The sequence below is a fragment of the Trichosurus vulpecula genome, chromosome 5 (genome assembly GCF_011100635.1).
Source record: "Trichosurus vulpecula isolate mTriVul1 chromosome 5, mTriVul1.pri, whole genome shotgun sequence".
Classification (NCBI taxonomy): domain Eukaryota; kingdom Metazoa; phylum Chordata; class Mammalia; order Diprotodontia; family Phalangeridae; genus Trichosurus; species Trichosurus vulpecula.
In genome coordinates this window covers 199,464,036-199,487,281 of record NC_050577.1, presented here as the reverse complement: position 1 = coordinate 199,487,281, position 23,246 = coordinate 199,464,036, and the positions used below count along the sequence as shown (strand labels likewise).

At 41.3% G+C, this 23,246-nt stretch overlaps 1 protein-coding gene across 1 annotated transcript in view; it reads left to right on the top strand.

Annotated features, from left to right (window-relative positions):
* The first annotated feature begins 379 nt into the window (after positions 1–379).
* Positions 380–23,246, top strand: part of NDUFA9 (NADH:ubiquinone oxidoreductase subunit A9) — a 30,015-nt gene continuing 7,148 nt past the window's right edge. The window contains exons 1-8 of the mRNA XM_036759664.1: positions 380–473; positions 5,745–5,915; positions 6,468–6,565; positions 14,117–14,208; positions 17,501–17,642; positions 18,723–18,825; positions 20,979–21,046; positions 22,441–22,517. Of these exons, the coding sequence (XP_036615559.1) occupies positions 425–473; positions 5,745–5,915; positions 6,468–6,565; positions 14,117–14,208; positions 17,501–17,642; positions 18,723–18,825; positions 20,979–21,046; positions 22,441–22,517 (800 nt within the window). The 5' untranslated portion in view covers positions 380–424. The remainder of the gene's footprint in view (positions 474–5,744; positions 5,916–6,467; positions 6,566–14,116; positions 14,209–17,500; positions 17,643–18,722; positions 18,826–20,978; positions 21,047–22,440; positions 22,518–23,246) is intronic.

Genomic DNA, 23,246 nt, shown 5'->3' with positions numbered 1-23,246 from the left:
AAATGGGCTCTAAACATGTAGGAGCTGCTTCCTTAACGGCAGGAACTGCCTGCCTGGTATGTAGTAGGTGCTTAATAAATGCCGAGTGACTGACATCCGACATCCCTTACAACTCTTAAGAATATTACTATTCATGCCATTCTGGGGCCTCTTTTCTCGATTTTGATCCTGCCTCTCTACTCTTCCTTACTCAATCAGACTGAGTGTAGAGCTGCTCCAGCATTCCAGCCTTAATTAACTCCCGCGCAGGCGCATACAAATCTCTTCCTTTACCAGATTGGGAATAAAAATCAGTCCCCTCCTCCCCACGGGACCCACCCCCGCGCAGGCGCACACGAAACGCGAGGAGGTAGTTTGGCCCTATTCGGCAGTCGTACTTTCTTGGGAAGGCGGGGGGGGGGGGGGAGTGGAATTGTGGGAGATCATGGCGGCGGCCTTGGTCGCCCGGAGTCCCCGGGTCCTGACAATGTCACGTAAGTGTCACCCGCGGCTGGAGCCGGCGTTCTAGGCTGCGGTGCTTCAAACCGAGCGGCTTCCGCCCTGCTCGTGAGGAAGAGTCCCAGACGCCCCGGCCTCACTGGGCCGGGGCCGTCCTTCCCTCCGCGGACCGGCTTGACCCAGTCCTTCGTCTCGTCTCTGGGACGCCCGAGTCTGGCGCCGGGGCCGCGGAAAAGGACGGGAACGAGGGGGGACGGATTGGGAGGGGAAGAAAGAGGAGCGCGGAGTGGCTGACCTCGGCGTTCCTCCGCCCCCAAACCCGTTCCCTCTAAGATGTACGCGAAGCTCGGCATTCAAGGCCGTTTCCAGTCCGCCCCACGTTACCCGCTCACCTTATCCCATTTATTTCCCTTTACTCCATTTAATGGAGCTCGAGCCGTTCTCTGCTCTAGTCTCCCTTCCTTTAGAAATAGATCCATCATCTCCCCTTCCCTCTTTGGACAGAGGAAGCTGAGGCCCGGAGGGAAGTGACTTGCCCAAGGTCACACATGGTAACATTGAAGTAGTAAACAGTAGAGCGGGGGCTTGAATCCAGTTCTCTGACCCCATGTCCCTCGTGCTGTTTCTCCGCATCACTGTGGCGGGGTTCCGTTTCTGGGGCGAGAAGCTTTTCCTCCCGCAGGTGCTTCGCCAGCTCTTCCTCTTTCTTACCTGGTTCTTCTCTTACCTGTTTTAGCTTCCTTTGCTGGACCATCACCCGTCCGTCGGTTCTTCGTGGGCGGGAACTTTAGAGCAGTTAGGAGGTTTTCCCTCCCCCAGAGTCCTAGATTCTTCGTCGTGAACTCTCCTTTGTTTTTGTAACACCCCACCTTACGTTCTGCTTATTTGTGTAGATGTCACCTCCGTGGATCAAAAGTTTCTTCAAGATAGAGTATCCTTTTAAATTTCTGTATTCCCAGAGGTTTGCATGAAAAAAAAAAAGAGGGTGGGGTCAGCAAACACTTGGCCCTCGAGCTTGACTTAGAACATATTATTTAAAGGGTGGTTTATGAGCATTTAGAAATGAGCGAGTAGATCACCAAGAGGCAGCATGACTTCACCAAGAACAGGGATTGTGCCAGATTTATCTCGTTTCCGTTCATTGACAGAGTTAGATGGGAATTCTGTAGAGGTTGACTTTAACATTATTCTTATTTGTTCATTCTCTCTTATCTCTACATCACTTGCTAAATCTTGCTGTTTCTACCTTCACAATATCTCTTGCATCTGGCCCCTTTTCTCCACATAGAGCACTTTCACCTTGATTCAGGCCATTACCATCTCTCGCTCCGGTTATTGCAGAGACTCCCTAACAGATCTTCCTTCCTCAGAACTCTCCCTACTTCAGTCCCACTTCCACACTGCTATCAAACTAGTTTTTCTTAAGCAGACATCTGACCATGTCACTCCCCCCTTCAGTCAATTCTGCTAGCTTCCTATTGCTTATAGAATCCAATATAAATGCCTCTTTTTAGCCTTTAAAGGCCTTTCCCTAACCTGTCTTTTCTGCCTCATTATGTATCACTGCCCTTCTCTCTGTTTTTCAAACACAACATTCTATCTCTGTCACTGTTTTTTGGTATCATTCCTGGAACGCACTCCCTCCTCACCTCCATTTTGAAGAATCAGTTTTTACTTCATGGATCCTTTCCTGATTCTCTTAACTGCTAGTGACTTTCTTTTATTCAGCTTTCTGTTTGCTATTAATAGTAAATGCAACAATTTTGTGTTAATTCTCTATTCTCTCTCTCTCTCTCTCTATATATATATATATATATATTCTGTATATACTTATATGCACCCTTGTAAGTCCATTAAGAATAGAGATTGTTTCATTGTATCCGCAGCTCCTAGTACAGCGCCTGGCAACATACATACGTGCTTAATAAATACTCATTGATTGATTGATTTCCCCAACTGCCATTCTCCCCTATGTTAGTTATTTTGAATTTATTTGTATTTATCTTCTTTATTCAGTAAATGTAAGCTGCTTTTGAGTAGGACTTGTTTCATCCTCTATCTTTGTATTCTTAGTTCCTAGGAATAAACTCACCTCCTTACCTCAAGCTAGGTGGTGTCAGAGCTCTGAGCCTGGAGTCAGAAAGACTTGCGTTCAAATCCAGCTCAGACACTTCCTACCTGTGTGACCCTGGGCAAGTCTCTTAGCCTCTGCTGTCTCAGTTTCCTCATCTATAGAATGGGGCTAATAATAGCATCTAGCACAATGCCTGGCACAGAGTAAGCATGATATAAATGTTAGCCATTGTTATTCCTTAGCACAGTGCGTGAATATTAGGCATTTAATAAATGCTTGTTGATTGAAAAGTTAGAAACTAAAGATGGAGTATTTGGGTGAAGGTGACAGAGGGGTGATGATTGAGGATGCACACCTGGTTATTAAAAGGATGGTGCTCCCCTCAACAGAAATAGACTAGTTTGGAAGAGGAATAGATTTTTAGGGAAAGATAATGAACTGTTTTAGGCTGGTTGAATTTGAGATGCCTATACAACGTTAGTAGGAAAATGTCCAATCAGCATGGGTAAACTAGATATATAGATCAGCTGCATAGAGATTATAATTACATTCTGACTGATGAGGCCGGGACACTGACACTGTCTCACGGTGACATTTGAGTATCAGAACTGAAAGAGAAGAAAAGAGGGACAAGGATAGAGCTTTGGGGTATATGCACAGTCAGGACTTACGATATGAATGATAAACCAACAAAGGAAACTCAGAATAGTCAGATAGGAGAATCAATAGACAGTGGTGTCATAGCTCAGAGAAAAGAGGTTGGTCAGTAGGGTCAAATTCTGCAGAGGCCAAAAAGAATTTGACATTTTAGAGATCATTGGTAACTTTGGAGAAAGCAGTTTTCATTGAGTGGTGAAGTTAAAAAGCTAGTTTGCAAAGTGGTGAGAAGTGAATGGGAGGGAATGGAGGTAATTCTTTTTATTTGCTATTGTACCATTCACACTCTGAAGGTATTTCAAGGGCAACATTTTGTTCAAAACAGTAAATTGTGCAGAATTATACAAGACTGTCTTTTCTTTTGCTATGAGTGTACATGAATTCTGCTAACTCTAACTTGAATCAAGTTAAAAATGTCCAAGCTCCATATACTTGTTATTAGTTGTCCCTAGCAGGAATATATTATTTTCTGAGATGCACAGCAAGGCTATCTGTGCTAGAGGAAACGTAGTCTTGAAAACTTTGAGGAGTCACTTGAGATCTCAAGGAAGAGAAGTTTGCAAAAGATGAAAAAAATCACAGATGATATTAATGCTGCCTATAGGCAATCCAAGGGACATCAGTAACTACCAACACAAACTTATTTACTCATCATCATCATAATTTTTTATGAGAATGGTCCATATGCATATTGAGGAATAATATTGACAGAGCAAATAGAAAGAAGAGAAAATGAAGAAACAAAAAAGGTTAAAATTTTTTTTTTTAATTTAATCTATAGAGGGAAAATGGGATCATGGAAAGGATTTGTGCACTACTTAGGGTGGACAGGACATTGCCCTTTAATGGGGAGAAGATAGAGCTGCTCAACTTCAGTTTTGCTACTGTTCTCTTTGCCAAGGTGAATGATCTTTGGATTGTAAAGTTGGCCTTTCAGTAAGCATTTATTAAGCATGTATTATGTGCCAGGTACTGTACTAAACAATGGGATATAAAGAAAGGCAAAAAGACAGTCTCTGCCCTCAAGGAGCTCACATCTAATAGGGAAAACAACCGAAAAAACTAGATATGTATGTATACATACATACATACACATATATATATATATGTACAAACAAACTATATTCAGGTTAAATAAGAAATAGTTAACAGGAGTAAGGTATGAGAATTAAGAGGGATTGAGAAAAGCATCCTATAGGAAGTAGGATTTAAGCTGGGACTTGAAAGAAGCCAACCAGGAGGTCAGTGTCACTGTATTGAAGACCATGTAGGGGAGTGTAAGGTGTAAAAAGATTGTAAAGGGAGGGGGTAATTACGTCATGAAGGGCTTTGAAAGCCTAACAGAGGATACGAGTGTGTAGGGGAAATGTCAGAGGAGAGAAGGTATTTTGGAGAGATATTTCAGAAGTAAAACCCACGAGCTTTGGCAGTAGAGTTGATATGGAGAGTGAGAAATAGTGAGGAGTCAGTGACTCAAGGTTATGGGCCCGGAGGACTGGGAGGATGGTGTTTCCTCAACAGTAATAGGGGAGTTTGGAAGGGGAGAGGCTCAAGGAGAAAAATAATGAGTTCAGTTTTGCACTTTTTGAGTTTATGATGTTTACTGGACATCCAGTTTGAGGTGTCTGCAAGGCAGTTGGAGATGTGAAGTCGAAGGTCAGCAGAAGGGTCAGTACTGGACAGGCAGATTTGAAAATCATCAGCAAAGGGATCATAATTGAATTGATGGGAGTGGAAGAAATCACCAAGTTAAATAATATATATATAGAGAGACGAGAACTGTGGGACACTAACGGTTAGTGGGTGTAACCTGGATGAGGATCCAGCAAAGGAGACTGAGAAGGAGTGGTCAGGTAGGAGGAGAATGAGGAGAGAGTGGTGTCCCAAAAATCTAGGGAGGATAGTGTCAAGGAGAGATCAGCAATGTCAGAGACTGAAGAGAGGTCAAGAAGAATGAAGATTGAGAAAGGACAGAATAAAAATTGTTGATTGGGAGTTGATATCCCTCACAGGTATAAAAGAAGTAGGATAATATAAGAAATATAAGTAGAAAAAAGAATAGAGAAATCTAAGGTATAATCTTGCTGGTGTCTTGCAAAAATGGAGTAGAGGAGGATGCTATTATTGGTTGGACAATTGTTTAGTTATACTGTTAATGGGCTCATCAACATAAAGATAGAATGATGGGAGGAGATGGTATGGAAGGAAAGCAGGTGCTAAAGATATTTAGAATGTTGGACTGAGAGCATGGTAGATGAAAACAACAGAGACAGGGAAAGAACAAAGACTTCATTGTTGTCTTTCGTGACTTCCGTCTGCCTGTCAAAATTGTACTTTCTTACAGGGGAGGAGTCATGTCTAATAGTTCTTAGGTATTGCCTCATAATGCCTAGCTTGTACTCTGCATATGGCAGTCGGTTCATAAGCTTGCTGACTGTGTTACTAACAAGCTAATTGAGTAAAGATTGGCAAGTTATGCTTGGGAGTGTGTTGGGGGAGGGGGAGTCTTTGTATACATATTCTTTCCCATGTTAACGTCTGGCTTATTTTTGGTTACTCTCTTGTCATGTTTAAGGATCTGGCATTACTGCTATAGCCACATCTGTATTTCTTACCCAGCCCCACCGTAAGCTTCATCATGCTCTTATGCCTCATGGGAAAGGTGGACGCTCCTCAGTCAGTGGGATCGTGGCTACTGTATTTGGAGCAACAGGATTTTTGGGTCGATATGTCGTCAATCATCTTGGTAAGCTTGCTTGAGCACATAGTCTCTTTGAGATGTTCTTCTGCCACTGTGCATGTTGCCTTTACTGCTTTCCAGAAATGTTCTGTATTACTCCTAAGTTGTACTTACAGAATTCTCTTCCTTCATGGAGTTCATATTTCCTAACAGTAAGGAATGGACAACAAAGGAAAATTGTAGAATTCTCTGGTATGGCAAAAATATTTATTGAAAAAATGTTCTTAATACAGGCATGATATTAGAACTTCTATGTCTGCCTGCCTACCTAACCTGTATGCCTCCGAGTTAAGTGTTGTCACACTTTCAATTTAGGTTGAAACCAGGGGCTAGTGAGCATTCTGAACGGAAGGATAGTGGTGATAAAGTATACAAAATATACTTCAGGTCAAGTTGGATTGAAAGATTTTCCACTCAGTATGGCTGCAGGGAACCTAAGATGAGAAAGTTTTTTTACAGCCCTTTCCCAGTTTACTCTTTCCAGTAGACACCCATGATTTGTCTGCATGTGCTCATAGTTATGTAGATTGTTTCAACACATCTTTTCTGCCTTTTTAGGGCGCATGGGATCACAGGTGATCGTCCCCTATCGGTGTGAGCCTTATGACTTCACCTATCTTCGACCCATGGGTGACCTGGGTCAGATTATTTTTTTGGTAAGAACATAGTAAATATCACAAACATGAGTTATTCCCAAAGCTGGGTGAAAAAGCAGGGCAGTTTCCTCCCGTGCCCAAGACCAGAGGGCAAGGGCAACCCCCAAATAAAGAGGAAGCTCAATAACTCAGGTTCCACGTTAACTTTTCCTTTTTTTTTTTTTTAAATGTCTTGTTGATGTTTTTTTATGTTGGTCATTTCTTGACATACCTCCTTCCCCATTTAATCCTGCCTAATAACAAAGAAAAGCAACTGCAAAAGAGGCTGATAGGCTTTCTGAAGAGGGTATGCAACATTCTCTCCCTCCACCTCTGCTAAGAGAAGGGAAATGTATTTCACTGTGTATTTTTAGGGACCGAGATGGGTCAATTCAGTTAACCTGAGTTCAGCCATTTTTTTTTAAATTTAAATTTATTTATTTAACATATTTTTTTTTCAACATTGATTTTCACAACAGTTTGGATTACAAATTTTCTCCCCATTTCTACCCTCCCCCCACTCCAAGATGGCTTATATTCTGGTTGCCCTGTTCCCCAGTCAGCCCTCCCCTCTATCACCCCCCTCCCCTCTCATCCCCTTTTCCCTTCCTTTCTTGTAGGGCAAGATAAATTTCTACGCCCCATTGCCTGTGTATCTTATTTTTTAGTTGCGTGCAAAAACTTTTTTTTTTTTGAACATCTGTTTTTAAAACTTTGAGTTCCAAATTCTCTCCCCTCTTCCCTTCCCACCCACCCTCCTTAAGAAGTCGAGCAATTCAACCTAGGCCACACGTGTATCATTATGTATAACCCTTCCACAATACTCATGTTGTGAAAGGCTAACTACGTTTTGCTCCTTCCCAACCCATCCCGCTTTATTGAATTTTCTCCCTTGACCCTGTCCCCTTTCCAAAGTGTTTGTTTTGATTACCCCCACCCCCATCTGCCCTCCCCTCCATCATCCCCCCCCCTTTTATTTTTTTTTTTTTATCTTCCTCCCTCTTCTTTCCTGTGGGGTAAGATACCCAACTGAGTATGTATGGTATTCCCTCTTCAGGCCAAATCTGATGAGAGCAAGGTTCACTCATTCCCCCCTCACCTGCCCTCTCCCCTCCTCCCACAGAGCTGCTTCCTCTTGCCATCTTTATGCGAGATAATCCACCCCATTCTATCTTTCCCTATCTCCCTCTCTCAGTATGTTGCTCTCTCATCCCTTAATTTCATTTTATTTCTTTTAGATATCTTCCCTTCATCTTCAACTCACCCTGTGTCTACTCTCTCTCTTTTACATATATATATATATATACACACACACACACATACATATATATATACACATATATACACACACACATATATATACATACATACACATACATACACATACACATAGATATATACATACATACACATTCACATATATATATATATATATATATATATATATATATATATATATATATATGCATATTCCCTTCAACTACCCTAATACTGAGGTCTCATGAATCATACACATCATCTTTCCATGTAGGAATGTAAACAAAACAGTTCAACTTTAGTAAGTCCCTTGCAATTTCTGTTTCTTGATTACCTTTTCATGCTTCTCTTGATTCTTGTGTTTGAAAGTCAAATTTTCTATTTAGTTCTGGTCTTTTCACTGAGAAAGCTTGAAAGTCCTCTATTTTATTGAAAGTCCATATTTTGCCTTGGAACATGATACTCAGTTTTGCTGGGTAGGTGATTCTAGGTTTTAATCCTAGCTCCATTGACCTCCGGAATATCGCATTCCAAGCCCTTCGATCTCTTAATGTAGAAGCTGCCAGATCTTGGGATATTCTGATTGTGTTTCCACAGTACTCAAATTGTTTCTTTCTGGCTGCTTGCAGTATTTTCTCCTTGACCTGGGAGCTCTGGAATTTGGCGACAATATTCCTAGGAGATTTCTTTTTTGGATCTATTTGAGGAGGCGATCGATGGATTCTTTCAATTTCTATTTTGTCCTGTGGCTCTAGAATATCAGGGCAATTCTCCTTGATAATTTCTTGAAAGATGGTGTCTAGGCTCTTTTTTTGATCATGGCTTTCAGGTAGTCCAATAATTTTTAAATTATCTCTCCTGGATCTATTTTCCAGGTCAGTGGTTTTTCCAATGAGATATTTCACATTGTCTTCCATTTTTTCATTCCTTTGGTTCTGTTTTATAATATCCTGATTTCTCATAAAGTCACTAGCTTCCACTTGCTCCAATCTAATTTTTAAAGTTGTATTTTCTTCAGTGGTCTTTTGGACCTCCTTTTCCATTTGGCTAATTCTGCCTTTCAAGGCATTCTTCTCCTCATTGGCTTTTTGGAGCTCTTTTGCCATTTGAGTTAGTCTGTTTTTTAAGGTGTTGTTTTCTTGAGTGTACTTTTCAGTATATTTTGGGGTCTCCTTTAGCAAGTCATTGACTTGTTTTTCATGGTTTTCTCGCATCCTTCTCATTTCTCTTCCCAATTTTTCCTCTACTTCTCTAACTTGCTTTTCCAAATCCTTTTTGAGCTCTTCCATGGCCTGGGACCAGTTCATGTTTTTCTTGGAGGCTTTTGGTGTAGGCTCTATGACTTTGTTGTCTTCTTTAGGCTGTATGTTTTAGTCTTCTTTGTCAGCAAAGAAAGAATGCAAAGTCTGAGACTGAATCTGGGTGCGTTTTCGCTGCCTGGCCATATTCCCAGCCAACTAACTTGACCTTTGAGTTTTTCAGTGGGGTATGACTCCTTGTAGACTACAGAGTTAGTTCTATGTTCCACGTTTGGGGGGGAGGTGCCTGCTCTGCCACACCAGCACTGCTCCTTCCCAACCCCCAGCCCGAACTGGGCTTAGATCTTCAGCAGGCTGTACACCCCTGCTCTGATCCGCCACTTAATTCCTCCCACCAGGTGGGCCTGGAGCCGGAAGTAACAACAGCTGTAGCTGCCCCACCTCCGCTGCCCCCGGGGCTGGAAGCCGAACCGGGAACTCCTTCTACTCCTGCAGCTTTTCCCACTAACCTTCTCTGCAGTCTTTGGTGTTTGTGGGTCGAGGGGTCTGGTAACTGCTGCAGCTCACTGATCCAGGGCACTAGGGCCCCCTCCGCCTGGCTTCTGGTCTGGATGTTCCAGGCCGCTCAGGCTGGGCTCTGCGCCACTCCGTTCCCAGCTCCCAGCTCCGTGTGGGATAGACCTCACCCAGAGACCATCCAGGCTGTCCTGGGCTGAAGCCCTGCTTCCCTCTGCTCTTCTGTGGGTTCTGCCGTTCTAGAATTGGTTCAGAGCCATTTTTTATAGGTTTTTGGAGGGGCTCCCTACGGAGCTCACTCCAGTCCCTGCTTACCAGTGGCCATCTTCGAGTTCAGCCATTTTTAAGTGTGGTTTTAGCTGCATTCCAGAGGCAACAGTATATGTTATTCTTTAGGTTCTTCTTTCTTTGCCCTGTATCATTTACTACAGTTTTTTAATGTTTCTCTGAATTCTTCATTTTTGTCACTTCTTTTTGGTGTAATAATATTCCATGGCACTCACAAACTATGATTTATTAGGTTGATAGGCCTCCATATCCACTTTGATTCCTGTTTTTTACTGCCGCAGTAAATGCCACTGCTCATAAATGGACAGGTGAATTGTACAGCACTGTTCCCCCAAGGTACAAAGGAGACGAAGCTCTGTATCTCAACTTTTCTACACTTTACTGCCTTCTCCAGTGGCTTTCCTTTCTTCCACCCACTCTCTAATAGAGGCACAGTCAGTAATTCAGACATTCAACAAACATTGTGTGCAAAACATTTTGCTAGACACCTAAATTTAATTATACTGTGAGAGAATTTGGAGTATAAACTATATATTGTATAGTTTTATATTACTCAGTTTGGCTCAGATTTAGAGGATCAAGCAGTTTTTTCAATGTGCTGGTATTTGTCATTCCCTTTTTCAGTCTGCAGCACTTTCCTGTAGATCCTTGCCCTTGCCATGAAAGCTTTTTTTGTCCAGTCCCCCTTTTACCATCTATTCCAAGTCCTTCCTAGTCAATTCACTATTCCACTCCACAGCAGCAGCTCCACAGTCTAAGCCTTGTTTCACCTCCATACAATATCCCTCCCTCACCTTATCTGCTGAAGATCCTGCCTCATATTTCACTGAAAAATTGAGGCCATTTGCTGAGAGCCCATTCTTCTCCCCTCCTCTACATATCTTAGACATTTTCTGCAACTGTCTCTTCCTTCATTCCAGTCTCACATGAAGAAGTCCTTGCCAAAGCTAATTCTGCTTATTACTTCCCCCTCCTTCCCTGCCCATTTCACTAATCTTCAGTTTCTCCCTATCTATTGGCTCTTTCTCTGCTTCCTGTAAACATGCTTGTCTTTCCTGTCCTTAAAAACCTCTCACTTGATCCTCCAACTCCAGAGCTATAGTTCTGTATTTCTCATCCCATTCTTGACAGTGTAGTCTGCTAAATAACTCAATTTCCTCTCCTCTCAACTCTCTTCTAAACCTTTTGCAGCTTGGCTTCTGACATCATCTTTTGATTGAAACTGCCCTTTCCAAAGTTACTAATGATCTCTTAACTGCCAAAACTAATGTCCTTTTTTGCAGTCTTAATTCTTCTTGACCTCTGCAGCCTTTGTTGATCTCCTCCATCTGGATACTCTTCTCTCTGGGTTTCCATGATAGTGCACTCTTCTGATTTGAGTACTCCTTAGTCTCCTTTGCTGGTTTTTCATTTCTGCCATACCCATCAATTCTAGGTGTCCCTCAAGGCTCTTTTCTGGATCCTTGTCTCTTTTCTCTGTACTATCTTGCTTGCTCAGCTCTGGTGAGTTTAGTGCTCATATTTACAGAGTTGATTATCAGATCTAGGTATCTAGACCTAATTTCTTCTCTGAGCTTCCATTCCACATCACTTATTGACTTTTGGATATCTCCATTTGAATGTCCCATAGGCATCTAGAGCTCAGAACTTCTAAAAAAGAACTTATTATCTTTTCTTCAAACCCTCCCCTTCTGCCAACTTTTCCATTTTCTTTTCTTTCCTCTTGGATTCTGCTTTAATTGTTCAAAGTCAGAAACCAGCCACGCATTTGCTTCCCCCACTCTCCTTGTCCTTGAAGGCAGCAGCTCCCCCAGAGAGCCCTGTCTTCCTCTTGGGATAATCCAAGATCTCCGTCACCCCATTGCCTGGTGGTCAAGGACTGAACAAGTGAAGCTCTCAGAGGCAAGTCATGAGGAGGGACCTTGCTTCAAAGACAATGAACCCCACCCATCCCTCCACCCCCAGCAAATCCAAATACAAAGATCCTAGAAAACGGTGAATGAGTGAGAGTTGCAGATCTTCCCTTCTGCCAAACAGCTGTGAAAGAGGACGGTTGGCCAAGACCAAGGCTTGGTGGTCCCTGGTGAGAGTTGAACTGTGGGATGGGTGAAAACCTAGCCATGAAAATATGGTCACCCTCAGCCCAGTTCTAATATCTGTAGTGAGCTAGCTTCAGCTCCAAAAAATACTCCACTTCCACACAGGGCAAACTGTGGCCCTTGGAACTGTGGACAGCTGGCTAAAGAAAGAAGAGGGTGGGGGAAGACTCTAGGTGCAAAACATGGAGAGAGGTTCTAGGAAGGTTGGATCCTGGCCAATTGGCTCATGGATCCGAGTCAGTTCCTCCACAGCCTTAATCAGGTCGTCTGTGGTGGCTTCTCACTTCATGCCATGATGTCATCGTACTGTGAATTAGCCACAACTTCTTGCATCTTGGGTCAGCCAATATCTAGGAAACTTTCAAGCAGGTCTCCACCAGTGAAACCTATAGCTGGTTCTGTCTTGTGCTCAATCTTGCCAACATTATTGATGACTTTATTGAGTCAGTTCTGCATGTTCAGAGGAGATTGTATCAGCAATGAATGTTTCTACATTTCTTTGTATTTCCAGCACTTAGCACCATGCTTGGCACATAGTAAGTGCTTATTAAATGTTTTTTGACTGAGTATTTGCTTCACTTTCTTTTTGCTCTTTATAAGAGTAAAGTTATAAGATCAACTGAAGCTGGTAGGGGCCTCAGAGACCACTTAGTTCATTCTCCTCACTTCACAGATGAGGAAACTGATACTCAGGAGGTTTATAAGAGCTAACTTGTTTGAAAGAATAAATAGCTTCAAACCAAAGTTCTCTGGGTCTGCTCTTTCCACCCCATCATAGTTCTCTTCTTTTGTTTTCCATCATAAACTGCTATCTGCACAGCCTCGTTCCTCACTAACTGGACCAGTGTTGGCATGAGCTCTGTGTTCAGGACTTTTCTTATTGATATCCTCTCGATGGACTTTGTTCTTAGGCCCTTGTGATGGCTGTTTTTCCTACTCCTCTATTCTGTATCAGCTCCTCCTGGGCTCTTCCCCTGTGCGTTTCTCATAGTTATTTTCATATCCCTTTCCCCACCAGCTCACCTGACTCCTGGCGAAGAGGTATGTTGCATTTTAGCCTAGTTCCAGTTCATTTCCCCCGCTTTTCTCAGAGTGCTGTGGTATAGTGGATTGAGATCTGATCTGGAGTCAGGAAGACCTGAGGCCTCAGATTATGACCTTGGGCAAGACATTTCACCTCTGTTTGCCTCAGTATCCTCATCTGTAAAATGGGGATAATAATAGCACCTATTCCCAGAGTTGTTGTGAGGTAGTAATGAGATAGTAATTATATAGTAATTATGACATACTTAGCACAGTGCCTGTTACATGGTAAATGTCATATAAATGTTAGCTGCTTAATAGCTAGTGTTATTATTTTGTGGAATACACATTAGTATATTAAAGGCAATCACCAACTTGTCCTGAGAAATTTCCATTGCCCTTCTATTAAAGTGTTTAAAATAACTAAATACCTCATATTTATATCTGATACAAGAATCCTTTCTAAATCCTTAGTCATTTTATGGGAAGTAGTCTGTTTTGAAATTCAGAAATTGTTAAGTTAAAATTTAGGCCCTGTCAATTGTATTTGTAGTTTTAGGCAAGTTGCTAGATCTTTCTGGATCTCATTTTTCTGGTCTGCAAAATGGAAACTAAATACGTTTCAAACAACCAGACAAGCTGCTACTAATGCGCAAAATTAGATGCTGACCACCAAGAAGAGTCCTTTATACCTCTGCTATCTATGGCTCCGTGTTATCTGAAGAGGAACTTAACTTCATCAAATTTGTCTTTGGCTCCTTAGCTAAATGTCAGGAGAGAGAACTGACTTCTTGATTCTCCTGGTGGCCTGAGATAGAAGAGGAAACATGCCCCTTTTTATTTCTCTGATTCCATGCATTCCCCAAAAGAAAATATACTTCTACTTGGTGCCTTTTCTTAGCCTTTAGGAATACTGACCATGTCCACATGGAGGAGTAGTATAGAGAAGTAAACAAATCAAGTTGGCCCCTGGAAACCATGCCAATTTTATTAAATAAAGCCTTCATGAAATGCCATTTTTTTGAAAATATGGTAACAAGCAGTTGAACACCTGCCCAAACTTTGATAATGCTGTTTTGTAGATGACTACATTCAGTGTTTTTTGATCTTATCTGATGCTGCTCTTATAGGAATGGAATGCGAAGGACAAAAGTACCATCCAGAGGGCACTGGAGCACAGCAATGTTGTCATCAATCTTGTTGGACGAGATTGGGAAACTAAGTAAGTGCTTGGGGCTTGTTTTTTTTTTTTCTTCTTCCTTTTCTCTAGGGTTTTCTGGCCAGCAAGTATAGAGTTGTCCTTTAGTCGCAGAGTATGTATTGGGCACCTGGCATGTGCTTGGCACCATGCTGAATTGGTAAGTGATACAAAAGAATTTCAAGATATCTAGGATGTAGTTGTAGCTATAGGGCTCAAACACATAAAAAAATTTTCAAATTCAGTACCTATACAGTATAGCTTATAGTAAGACACATTGTTAGCAATACATTAAATGCAGAATTGAGTGTGAAGGAGTGGGATTGTGATCTCTAACTTCTCTTTAATCTTTATTTTTGTCCTACTTCTTATTGTAGCATTTTTATATACACTTCTTTGCTCTTAGGAGTCTCCTGGGCTTTTCTGAGAAACAATGATGGCAGTCACCCATATCTTTAGGTAGTTGTGAAGGGTGGCACTTTTGTTTTTGAATGCGTGAGAACTGTAAAATATACAATAACAAGACATAGGCTATATTCTGACATGCTTTGAGGCTTTAGAATTTTGGGGGAAATGCCTAGCCATAGACTTCTGCAGTCCTCTTCTCCTCAGTTCCTAAGTGAAATAGTATATTTTGATGGCAGTGAAAGAAATGGTCAGAGAAAGAGTTCCCTCTTGTCTTAGTGACCAGAACTTTAACTTTGGGTATTCATTGATTTTTGTTTATTTTTTGGCCGAGGATAGTGGAGGCCCAAGAAGTAAAGTCCTTTATACTAAGTCATTCAGAATATTGTACTTAGCCTTAGGATTTGCTAAAGGCTTAGTACATTTTACATGATGAAGATCTGATATTATCAGGAAGACTTGGGGGCATGATGTTAAAATTTATAGTTAGCTCTTGAGTAGATGTATTAGCGGAGATGAGCAGGCATGGATAATCCAAAAATATCTTTGTCTTCAGAACATGTTTGTGAACTTCATATTTGAATGTGAAAATTCTGGGAGTTCACAGCAGACAAGTAATGGAGGTTTACTGCAAAGACCAGGCTCAGGCTCAGGAATATTTGAGTAGGTGTCTCATTTTCCCCATCCTGATTGCTACCTAACTACTTTCCTGTAGCCCATTTCATGCTGGGGAAGGACTGTTCTTTCTCAGATAGAAGATTTAGGGCAGAGAGGAAGGTTTCAGAATTCAAGATTATGGAGAGGGAATAATTTTGAGAGTTAATGGTGAGTTCCAGAGGGTAGTCGAAGTAGATTGGAGATGGAGGCCAGGTGGTTAGAAAGGTCATCAGCACTCTGGAGGTGTTGAAGAGGATGAAAAGAAAACTGAGTAAGATGATAAAGCCAGTGAGAAGAGTAGAAGGGTTGTCTTGGACGTTGGCTTGGGAGGGAGAAAAGTAATGGCTTCTTCCAGGGAAGGGTTGAAACAACCAAATTATAGTTAAAGCAAAGAGGTAAAAGGAACACTTGAAGAGCAGATTTGAAGGCATTGTGTATGAGTGTGTGAAGAGCAAAGGTGGGTAGACCTGAGGAGGAGGGGTGGAATTGAGATGAGTAGGAATGGGAGGAATCAGAGGGAGAGATTTGTATGTAGATTGGTAGCTAAATATAACAAATTAGAGGGAAAAGGTACGAGGTAAGCTAAAGGTACTTGTTACTGATTGGAGTAGAGAACTACAAAGAAAGGAGAAGTTAATAGATTTATAGAATTTGCCCCACAGCTCCATTTAGAATGTTCATAAGCCCTAGTCCTCTTTAAGTTGGGCCTCCAGGAATTCTGAGTAGTCTCCTGGCCAGTTCAGACCCTGGGGTGTCTTTGCTGAGTTATATATTTAGAAACAAGTGAAGAAGTCCCACAGGGTTACCCCAGTGCTTGTTTATAATGCTTCTTCTAGGTCCCTAGATTTTTGTCATCCCCACTCTATAAATAGTTTTTGCTACGTGAGCAAGAATTAGCATGGATGACTGTATGACATAATTGGTTAATTCATTCCATTCCAAGACTGATATTAGGTTATGGTGTCATTGACCTTATAGAAGGCATTAAGGATGTGGCAGTGGTCACACAGAGAAGAAAGTGAATGACAAAGGGCTTTCTTTAATCTCCTTTTTTGTGGCTTCTTCTGTTCTTCCTCCTGCTTGATCATCCATTTTTTAGCTTAACATTCATTACCTTAGGCAGGGTTGGGCAGAAAGGAAGGAGCAAGTGAGGAACAGAGATGTTGCTTATTATTGGGTGAGGAAGCAGCATAGATTTAGAACAGAAGGGGCTTTAGAATTCAGCTAGTTCCAGCCCCTCCTTTTACAGATGAGGAAACTGAGACCCAAAAAGGCTAAGTGACTTTCCCGAGGTCATGCAGACAGTAAATAGGTAGTGGAACCAGCATCTGAGCCCAGGTTCTCTAACTCTGGTCCTCTTACTTGATTGTACCATGCTGCCATCCTTGGGCTAGGACAAGGATGGAGGACGTGAGCTGAGCATATTAGAAGGAGAACAGGGACCACAGGTCTAGTAGAATAGAGCCCCTGAGATGTAATTCTTTTGACAGGGCCCCATTGTCATTTCCATTTATAAAATAAGGTCTGCCTCTGCAGTACAAAGTAAATAAGACTTTCTTGGTGGTAGAGGGGAAAGAACATTGGCTCTGGACTGGGTTCAAATCTCACCTTTGCTACTTATTACCTTTGTGAGCTTGGGCAAGTCACTTAATCTCATCTGTGAAATGACAGGACTGGGGTCGACGGTCTCCGAGGTCCTGATGTGTTCTAGATCTATGAAGCTATGAAAATTTGCCTGGTGTAAGCTATAAACAATGCTGTGAAAACCAAAGTCTCTCTCAGGTAGATATAAGTTGGTTCTTATGGTGATAATGTTAGTTTACACTTATTGGTGGTTTAAAGCAGAGGTTCTTTACCTTGGATTCATGAGCTTGTTTTAAAGATATGTAAATAACTATGTTTCATTATAATTGATTTTCTTTGTAATCCTCTGTAACTTTTACATTGAAAAAACAGTTTGAGAAGGGGTCCAAGTCACAAAAAAAGTTAAGAACAACTATTTAAAAATTTTTAAAGTACTTTTCTGTCAACAACTCTGTGAGATGGGTAGTGTAGATATAACTATACCTGTTTCACAGATGAAGAAACGGAGGCTCAGAGAGCTTAAGTGACTTGCTCAGGGTCCTATAACTGGTAAAGGCCAGAGTGAGACTTGAACCCTAGATTTCTGATTCCTAGTCCAGCACTGTTTTTACTATACCATGATATCATAGTTCTTGAATTCTTTACTGACATCTTTTTTTTCTTCCTTCAGAAACTTCGACTTTTCAGATGTCTTTGCTGCCATTCCCCAGACAATAGCCCAGTTGGCCAAGGAGGCTGGAGTAGAAACATTCGTTCATGTTTCTCATCTCAATGCTGATATCAGAAGCACTTCTAAGTACCTGAGAAATAAGGTCAGTCAGAGTGGGCCAGAAAGTGGATCACAGGGCTAGTGTCATTTGTTCTTTAAAGCATGATGGAAGGAGGAAGAGCTTCCTATTGAAATTCTGGTGGTCAGATACCATCAGCTACGCTGAGCCCACACTTAGACTCTTTGTATTTCCTGATTCTGGTCTGGCTACTTGTATCCTATGAAGACACCTAAATCTAAAGCCTTGTTAGCTGCATCCTATTCTTGAAGGCTTTTTTTTTTATGTTAAAGGGAGAATGTACTTAGAACGCTGAAACCTCTGGACTGGTTAACTTTCTTGCATTTCTAGCTCATTGCCCAGATGGAGTCTTCACACCTTCAAGTGGGCTTGCCAGTGTCTTGTTAGTGTCTCCTCTCCAGGGTGAAGAAATGTTTCTCTTTCTCTGACTTTGTATTCTAGTGTTTCCTTGTCACTGGGCCACATTTAAGGTCCTGATAAAAAAAAAAAAGTATTCTTAGAATTGAAATAATAGGAATATGATTTGGAATATTCAACAGAAAGGCTAGAGTATCTTTTCCCATGGCATCTAAGCCTTTTGCCTTTGGAAGCCAGTCTTGTTTTAGATGATTTTAGTGGGCCTGATCTAAACCATGATAGCCCTTAGGCTTGTTCTATTTTGGCTTGGAGTATTCTCAGAAAGTCCAGGGTAGCCTTGAAATGTTGCTGCTATGAAGGACTAGAAAGTGATTGGATTTTTCCTGGGATTGACTGGTATTTGGGTCTACTCTGTCTGGGCTTTTTCCCCTGTCAGACTTTTCTGGGAATAGGTGGTATTTGATCTGTCTGTCAGCCCACTACTTTTTTGCTGTTATTCCTCTTGGTATGTGTTCTATGCTTTTTGTTGCTGGGATCCTTTTTATTATCTCAGCTAGCCAGCACTCTAACCTTTTAAAAGTGTTGAAGTCCAAAGTTTTAAAATTTTCTCTGACAGTTATGTATTAATATCACAACTGGGAGGGAATTATAGGCTTTGGAAGGCACGTACCAGTACACTAGCAAAAAAGAATGGAAGCTTTGCTCATTTGTAGAACGATGTTTGTTTTTATTCCTAATTTTGACTAGGCTGTTGGAGATGAAGCCGTGAGAGAGGCATTCCCTGAAGCCATCATCATGAAGCCCTCTGACATTTTTGGAAGAGAGGATAGATTACTCAATTATTTTGCAAGTATGAATTCTGTCTTTTAAAAAATGAATTTTAAAAATTGATGCCTTTTGATTTTACACCACATTCATTTGTAATTATGGCCCTCTCTTCTACCTATTTTGCCTCGTAACAAAGATTTAAAACAAAAAAGCAATAAATAGTTTAGCGAGACCAACCAGGACATCAAAGATGTTTGACATTTTTATATAACGTTCTATGCTCATATTTTCCCACTTTTACAAGTATGCATTTCACATCAATAATAAGAGAGTGATGTCCAGATTTCCGGGCCGAGACTGGGATAGGGCCTTAAGGGACAAATAAATATTCTGTATGTGTAACGGGGCTCTTCTGTTTGCAAAGTATTATTGGGGGGGGGGCGGGGCGGGAATCATGATGTGAGACTCAGAACTGTCTCATCTAAGAAATATTAGAAGGAGATATAAATGTTTAACAAGGAGGAAAGTGCATTTAAAGTGGGAGACATGATCAATTTCTTCTTGAAATGTCATATTAAGGAGAGATTAGACTTAACTCTGTATAGCTTTAAAATACATAACTAAGACAGGTAAAAGTTAGAGGGAAGCAAATTTGACTTAAATAGAATAATTTTCTAGCAGGATTAGTCAAAAATATGAACTGCTTTGTGAGGTACCTGGAAATATTCAATCAGAGGCTGCCTGAGCATTTGTCAGTGATGTTAAAGAAGATATTCCTAGAGCAAGTGGGACTGTTCAATTATAACATTTTATGAAGTAGGATTTATTTATGTTTCAGAGGTAAATATATGCAGGCTTAGGCTGTCCTGGGCATTTCTTCATAGGAACTAGGCCCGAGGTAGATTCTCTGAGATGAAGAGCTATGGATGCTGTGTAACTGGAGATGAGCCCCAGCCTGAGTGAGCTGTAGAATGGAAGGGATGGGGTTAAAACCAATCTTATACTTTGTTCCTGCCTCTTCACCTTTTCCCAGGCCTCCCACCTAGATTCTACTTTGTACTAGCTATGGGGCACAGTGAGAAGAAGTAGAGGGCAGCGGGGGGCAAGGGGTGGGGTGGCGGGGCTGAGGAGAGAAGCTTAAGGAATCATTAGAGAGCAGAGTTCCTATGGCCAGTGATCATAAAGAGGCAGTTGCCAGGGTCATGATTCATATGTGAGAGAGAGACACACACAAGTTGGGGATTGCATATACGATGGTGTGTGTGTGTGTGTGTGTGTGTGTGTGTGTGTGTGTGTGTGTGTCCTTGGTTAGTAATAATTTCTGGGGAAAGTGTTACTATAGAACATATGATGAATCGTCTGTGATAACACTCTCGTGGACTGGGAATTTATACTGACTCACAAAGCTGTTTTAGCCATCGTGCTTACGCCACGAGAGAAAATCAGCCTCAGCAATTGTGAGATGACTTTTAAGTAGTTGTTCTTAACTTGGGCTCTGTGAACTTGTTTTTAAAAAATATTTTGATAACTCTATTTTAGTATAATTGGTTCCTTTTGTAATCCTTTGTATTTTATTTTGTGTATTTTAAAATCTTATTTTGAGGAGGAGTTCATAGATGTTAGGAAACTACCATAGGGGCCATGACCCTAACATGGTTAGAAACCCCTGCTAAACCCATTCTCTAAAGAGAGTGAAGTGTTGCCTTTCCAATGTCATTGAGGCATTCAACTTGGAATTGTCAGGGTGAAGGATAGTAGTGTTAGACTCCCTGGCTTTAGTTTCTGATTCCATTGACCAACTTATACTGTTCTCCTGCTAGTGTGTCCTCACAGTAGGGTGAGGATCCTGACCTCCTTTCCTAGAGGTAGTCTGAAAATTTATAAATTGTTCTTTTGTTTGTAGCTCTGGGCACCTCCTAAGAAAGTTGTAGACCAGTTATTTTGGGGGACTTTGCATTGGAGCATGTATAACATTAGATATGGAGATAAGTCTCTTCCTGGCTCTTCTTGGAAAGCTATTTAACCTCTTCTTTTCCCATCTGAAAAAACTCTTTTCCCTAACTCACATGGAGAGGCTTCAGAATAAGTTGGAAAAAACCGTTTTTTGATTCTTCAAAGGGAAAGCTACATATCTTTTACCATCATCAATAGTATTGATAATATATAGTTGTACATACGTAGGTCTTGTGTGACTACTTACATATTCTTATGATTGTCTTTGTTCTTTTCTGCTAGACTACCGTTGGTTTGGTGGTGTTCCTCTCATTTCATTGGGCAAAAAGACAGTGAAACAACCAGTTTATGTAGGTATTCTCATTGGGAGGGAAGGGACCTCCTTCAGCAAACCCTAATAATTAACACCTAATTTTTGTAATTTGGTGCCACAAGAGAAAGTATGGTATAATGCAGGGCTGTCCAAAATGTGGCCCGCAGTGCGATTTATGTGGCCTGCCTATGGCATAGAAATTTACATAAATGCTTTAGTAAATGAAGTTGAGCTACCTCAGACCTCTCACTAAAATGGCAAATCAAAATATATTGTCTATTGTTTCAATAAAAACCTAAGGTTGGACAGCCCTGGTATAATGGATAGAGTTGATCTCAGAGTCAGAAGGACCTGGGTTCAGTTCCTGCTTCTGACACATACTGGCTGTATGACTGGACAAGTCACTTAACCTCTCAGTGCTCTCATGTGGCTAACACTCTTAAGTCACAAAGCACTTGCCATTCCGCGTCGATTGAGGACATTTCCTCACTGGCAGTTCCATACATCAGTGAAATCATAGGCCTACTCAAAAGAAAACTGGTAGCCTCTAGGAGAGATGCATACCAACCAAGAGTCGTGTAAGAGAAGTGACATAATGGATGTCATCCATTGCATGACCAGAAAAGACAATAGGCCAGTAGTCATGGGGCAGGAATGAGGGATAATCAGGAGACAAACTGACTGCTCGATTGTAATGTAATGTAATGTCAAGGGAACCAGAGGAAAGCTTCCAACGTGTTGGTAATCTCTCTGTGGAGGATTTCCAGGAGAACATAGATTAGAGCTGCCAAGGATGAGAGGACTTGGGAGGGTAGGGGTTGGGTTATCAATATTATTGCAATCACAGATACATCTAAATATGAGATGCTGACCATAGTGAGCTTACAATCTAAGATGAATATAAATTGAGATCAGAATGAAAGGATGACAGTGCAGAAAGTTTCTGGTTCCCATCTGCCTTTAATGTAGGATGAAATGATGGCCATCAGCCTTTTGGTTTCACTGTGACCTATTGACTTACTGCATCCTCCTCATTCTCATTTGTCCCCCTGGTTGGGGCTTTTGGCCAGTAACTCTAACATGGGACTGGCAAGACTTGTCTTTTCAGTACTTCACAGGATCCAGAGAGTTAGTGCTGTGAAGGGGACCTTAGCTATCATCAACCTCTTCATTTTTCAATTTAGTAAATGAAGTCTCAGAAAGGTTAGGTCATAGCCCAAGGTAGTAAATAGCAGATCTAAACCCAGGTCCTCTGAACCCCAATGCAGTGATATTTCCACAAAACCACACACCTATCATGACGATAAATGAGATGTGTGAAGTGTTCTTATTAAAGAGACATTCTGAAAATAGACGGTGTCATTTCAATCATTTAAGTTTGTCAGTAATCCTTGTAATTGGATTGTTTCAACATTAATGTTTTTTCCATAGGTAGTAGATGTATCCAAAGCCATTATCAATGCAATTAAGGATCCAGATGCCCGAGGGAAGACCTATGCCATCACTGGGTAGGTGGCTTTAATGTAAAATTTTTAAATCTTCCTGGACAAAATGTGTAGTGAAATTTAATCTCTTGGAAACAGTGTCCCTCAACTGTCTGTTATCAGTAGTCATTTATTTCTATCATTCCTCTTCTCAGGGAGCTAATTCAGGGATTCTCACTTTTGTACTTCTTAGTTCATTAATGGGTTCAATATAATGATTCTTGGCTATGCTTTTGTGACACCCCAGGGTGTCTCTGGTGGCAGAGGATCAGGACTATAGAACTGGAAGGTGCTCCAGAAGCCTCTCATTTTACAGATGGGGAAACGTAGGGCCAGAAAATTCAGTGACTTGTTCCAGGTCACATAGGTATTAAATGTCAGTGCTAGGATTCAAACCTAGGTCTTGACTAAATCCAGGGTTCATTACAATGCACCAAGTTTACATTTCAAAAGGTATTAAAATTCTGAGCAAAATAATTTTTAGTTTATCGGTGGTTGTAAAATCAAATCTTTTCTACATTAAAAAGGGTAATAGAAAACTGAAGGTACTGCTAGGTTAAGTGATTATCTGAAGTTAGACAGTCAGGAACTATTACCTGATTCCTGAGTTATTTACCAATCAACGTTGAGTGTATTTTCTTTATACACTTAACTTCCAAAGGAGCTGGAGAATACACAGTTCCCCAGTCTTAAGCCAAACCTGTTGGGGTTTGGGAAGAGGGAGGAAGGCCAGGGTGAAGGAGAGGGGAGAGA